General features: G+C 40.8%; 1 protein-coding gene across 1 annotated transcript; it reads left to right on the forward strand.

Moving 5' to 3' along the window:
• LOC146235988 (regulator of G-protein signaling 3-like) lies at nucleotides 1–4,477 on the forward strand. The gene is made up of 4 exons (XM_084687594.1): nucleotides 1–95; nucleotides 1,304–1,365; nucleotides 3,833–3,999; nucleotides 4,277–4,477. Exons 1-4 carry the CDS (start codon nucleotides 4–6, stop codon nucleotides 4,475–4,477), a joined length of 522 nt encoding a protein of 173 aa, XP_084543720.1. The 5' UTR covers nucleotides 1–3.

Here is a 4,477-nt window from a genome sequence, read left to right on the forward strand (position 1 = left end):
GACATGAAGAACAGGCTTGCTTTCCTGAGGAGGAGAAATGAATCTCCAGCAAGCAATTCAGCTGGAAAGTTGGACAAATCCATGAAGTCAGTAAAGTAAGTGTCTGCAAGAGATGGTGTGTTTGTGATATATATTTGCTTGTCCACTTCCTGGATCTCAGCCCAGCTAATAATTTGGCAGAAACAGATGTGTGGGTGTAGCAGAGGAAAAGAGAGGGATGCTTTAAAAGTGGGAAATAAAGTAAAGGAAGGAAGTGAAGAAGGTGGAACTGCAATTGGATATGACTGGATTACTGGACTAATCACCATCAGTCCATTCCAGTTGATGCAGGCTAAATTTATTTAGTGCATGAAATGTACTGTTAAAGGAGTTAAATTGTTCAAACGTTTAGTCTAGTCTTAATGTTGAGTTACATTGGGATCTTTTACAGATCAGACATCTTGTCTGATAAACAGGATGAAGTTTTATACAAACAGTAAGTCATCTATAGATTACAAAAGCTATATACAGTAATATTAGCATGAAGCTGAAGGCAACACATCTACATTATAGTAGAAACAGAAGGAGAGTCAGAGGAAAACATAGGAAAAGAACATTTACATCCATCTTAACAACATTTACACACTTAACTTGAATTAAATTACATTTCAGCATTTGTTCACATTCATATCACATTATTTTTGAGATTGTGTTATATTTTTACTTTTTACTTGTAAAACATCATTTGCTGTAATCTTTAATAAAAAAGATTGTTTGGTTCAAATAAATCTTTTACTTCCTCAAAAAGGCTCCCAGATATGATAGATAGGTAGAGTGTGTGATTTTTCCCTGAACTATCTAAGAATAGGAAACACAGAGGCTTAGAGGTTGTAGAGGCAGAGAAATGGGTAGAGTGAGTGGTGCCTCAATTAAACCCCCCTCCCCATTGGTTCTTTCAACCCCCTCGCCTCCTTGCCCAATGAGCTGCCGTGAGAAGCAGTATAAGAGCTAGTAGTTCTACAAAGGCAGTCAGACATACTCACACTGGCACTCACACATGGCACCACAATTGCTAAAGATACAATAAGGTGCAAACAAAATTTGAAAAATAAAGCCAGACAGCAAGAAAGGGAAGGAGGACCATAATAGATATATATATATATATATACAGGAATACTAGAAAAACCATCCCCTCTCTTCTCTCTCTTGTTCCTCCTGAGTCCAGCCCAGTCCATTTGAGCGGAGTCTCAGCTCAGATGGGTCACACTATGAGATACCTGGTAGACATGGGCTTGCTAAAGAACCACTCTGCTTTCATTTGCAGGCCTACACCGGAAGAGGCTCTCAAATGGGGGGAGTCCCTGGACAAGCTCCTGATACATAAATGTGAGTTGTTTTACCAACTCTAACCGTTTGGTATGCATGCCGTAATTCTCATGTCAAATTGAAAGTGCATAACTTATTTTTCAAATGTGTGTGTCTTTCAGTCAGCTCTGCAGTGAATGGCCAGTTCTACCCGTCTAGTTCCACTTAATAGAATGTATTTGCATTTGAGAGAAAGAGAGACATAGAGAGGCTATTTATAGGGGGGGAGTCCACAGAATGTTGTTATATTTGAATGAAAGAATAATTCATGTTTTTGAGAGCCGGAATTGAGTCTTTTCCCTGATGATGTTCAGTCTAGGCCCACCAATGTCAATGCCCTGACATAGAAGTCTCTTTCTCTTTTTTCTCTTTTTTGCACCCATATTGTTTTTTGGTCAAAATAAGATACATTTCTTATTATCTACAAAATGCCTTAATTTCATTTCATATCTTAAAATGGATGGAAATATACAATGTAAAAATATTGCCACACCAATTTATTGCTTCAACGGCAGTAGCAATAAACTATTACCTATTTGATTCTGAGTGGCTAACAAAAAAACCCAGAGAAACAGTTTTTTTTTTTTAAGAGGCTATGATAATTTTACAGTATGTAGTAATTTGGTGGGTAAATATACTCATTTTCTACACTTACCATTAAGGAAAACAAACCAAACACTATTAATTAATTACATTAATTTAAAATGTTATTCAATTAATTAAAATGTTCAACCATTTTTGGTTGACTAAGTTGACTTGAATGGAACTTCTACGTAGCAAATTCTCTGTGCTATTTGGATATGTATTTTAAAATGCTGCTGAAGGAATGCTGCTACATTTCTTCCAACAGCTTGCCCTAAAAATCCAATAACCTGCTCTGCTACTCTGTAAAACGTTGTGGAAGTTACACTAAACGCACCTGAGGTCACATGAAAAATATCAAATGCGGAGTGTTACCTTTTTGATGTGTGAGGGAGGGAGCATTAGCCTGGCTCTGCTCTCCCACGTACTTCCACTCAATTGTCATTTTGCTTCTGTACTAGGTCTGTGAATCCGGCACGTAAGTCAGATGTCTCAGGTTAACTTGCTACCGGCAAATCAGCGAACAGAGGGAGTGGCTGAGAAGGATGACATCGAGGTTGTGCGCTAGTTTGAGTTGTAGTTCCTAATGGCGGCGGAGAAAGATGCGAGCAAAGCCATTTGGTCCGTTAGGGCTACGGTGGCAAATATCCAGAATTTAAAGCCGGAGCAAGAACAATCTTTGATCCCCACGGGGTTCGTTTGATTTTCCAGCTAGCTCCGTTAGTGGTGAAGGAGTTGGCTAAGGTGAAGGCTAGCGATTGGTTATGGCAGATCCAGAGTGGCTCTGGGCAGCTCCAATAGTTTTAAACTTCAGGGTACCCACCTTCAAGGAAGCCCTTTGTCAATGGAGCGAGGCCAGACTATGTACAAATGAAATGTATGAGAGTCTGGTTGGGACCAGGCTAAGGGATCATAGCAAGATAGATCCATCTGGTATTTACGTCCTTGAGTTTTTCTTTCTCACACTTCTTGAGCCTTTCCTTCATGTTCTCTGTTGCTCTCTGTTCTCCATACTCAATCTTTCTTTGTTATGAGGTGAAAGGCTAGCGTGCCCACTCTTGAATTATCCCGTTATCAAGATACCAAATACAGCACACATCCCCCCCCAAATCTGGTAAAGCATGACAAGGAAATGTCTCCCCCATCCTCTTTCTCACTTCCCAAACACCCTCTGCTGAAGACAGGCAGTCCATAAAAAAAACGGAAAAGGGGACAGGCTCATATGTTTGGTTGAAAACAAGGGGGAAAGTCTTAAGTTCAGGATAGGGTGAGTGGGATGATGTGACCTATTTGTTGCAAGACAACTGCGAGAGATATTTGGAAGATGACAGCTAAGCGGTGTTAGCTCCGTTTGGAATGGTGTGACTCAACAGACTGTGCTATTCTAAGTGCTTCCCTTTAAAGCAGGGGTGTCAAACTCTTTTTCACTGAGGTCCACATCAGCATTATGGTTGCCCTGAAAGGGCAAAACAACATTTAGCATATTTTGCTGCGATTGCAGTCCGCCAATTCTTGGACAATCTGCTGGTTTTCTTGAAGGCTAAATTTGGCATATTTATCTCTGTGTTTGGTGTCAAAACGCCAATGGAGATTGTACTCTGCAGGTGGTACATTTGCAGAACCGGCTGCATTGGAGTGCTGTCATTCAAACCATGCTTGCCTTCACCCACAGTTAAACTTGGAACTACACTGATGTGTATATACACTGATTTCTAGAGGCGGGGTGTGGTCACTTTGCCGTAACATAATCAAAATGCATTGTGACTTATTTCAATATATGACCCATTTAAGATCCCGCATAAAATGACGTGGGGGGCCACGTTTGGCCCGCGGGCCTTGAGTTTGACACGTGCTTTAGAGCTTACTGTGTTTATTTATTTCTTTTCTTCTCTTTCCGGTAATTCAGATGGTCTGGCAGCATTCAGAGCTTTTCTGCGCACAGAGTTCAGTGAGGAGAACCTGGAATTCTGGTTGGCATGTGAGGATTACAAGAAAATCAAGTCCCAATCCAAGATGGTGTCAAAATCCAAGAAAATATTTGCAGAATATATTGCTATCCAGTCATGTAAAGAGGTAAGTATGGGTAATAAACTTGTTCCTGACATAGAATCAAGGACTGACGCAAACTGTTACTTTGTTCCGGCGAGTGATGTAGTATTGTAGTGATGAATGTGTAATGGCTATCAGCATAAGATACTTCAGGAAGCTGATGTAGAAGTGAACTAATTGGATGACTTCTGCCAGGGCCAACCAGCCCCAAGTCAAAAGCTCTGAAACACTTAACCTCACTTGGGACTAATTCCAATTAAACTGTTTCTTTCGTTCACCATCCCCTCCTTCCCTTTCGCAGGTGAACTTAGATTCGTACACCAGAGAGCATACCAAAGAGAACCTGCAGAATGTGACACGCTCCTGCTTTGATCTGGCACAGCGGAGGATATACGGGCTGATGGAGAAGGACTCCTACCCTCGCTTCCTCCGTTCTGAACTCTATATAGACTTAGTCAATCAAAAGAAAAACAGTTCAACATCCACCTCCTCTTCATCGTAG

Source organism: Hypomesus nipponensis, chromosome 22 (assembly GCF_054491055.1).
Source record: "Hypomesus nipponensis isolate SF chromosome 22, ASM5449105v1, whole genome shotgun sequence".
NCBI lineage: Eukaryota > Metazoa > Chordata > Actinopteri > Osmeriformes > Osmeridae > Hypomesus > Hypomesus nipponensis.

Excerpts from the sequence above, each read along its gene's own strand:
- LOC146235988 (XM_084687594.1), top strand. The coding sequence starts at position 4 with ATGAAGAACAGGCTTGCTTTCCTGAGGAGGAGAAATGAATCTCCAGCA. Across the intron at positions 96-1,303 it reads AAATCCATGAAGTCAGTAAA|GCCTACACCGGAAGAGGCTC; the intron begins GTAAGTGTCTGC and ends TTTCATTTGCAG. Across the intron at positions 1,366-3,832 it reads CAAGCTCCTGATACATAAAT|ATGGTCTGGCAGCATTCAGA; the intron begins GTGAGTTGTTTT and ends CCGGTAATTCAG.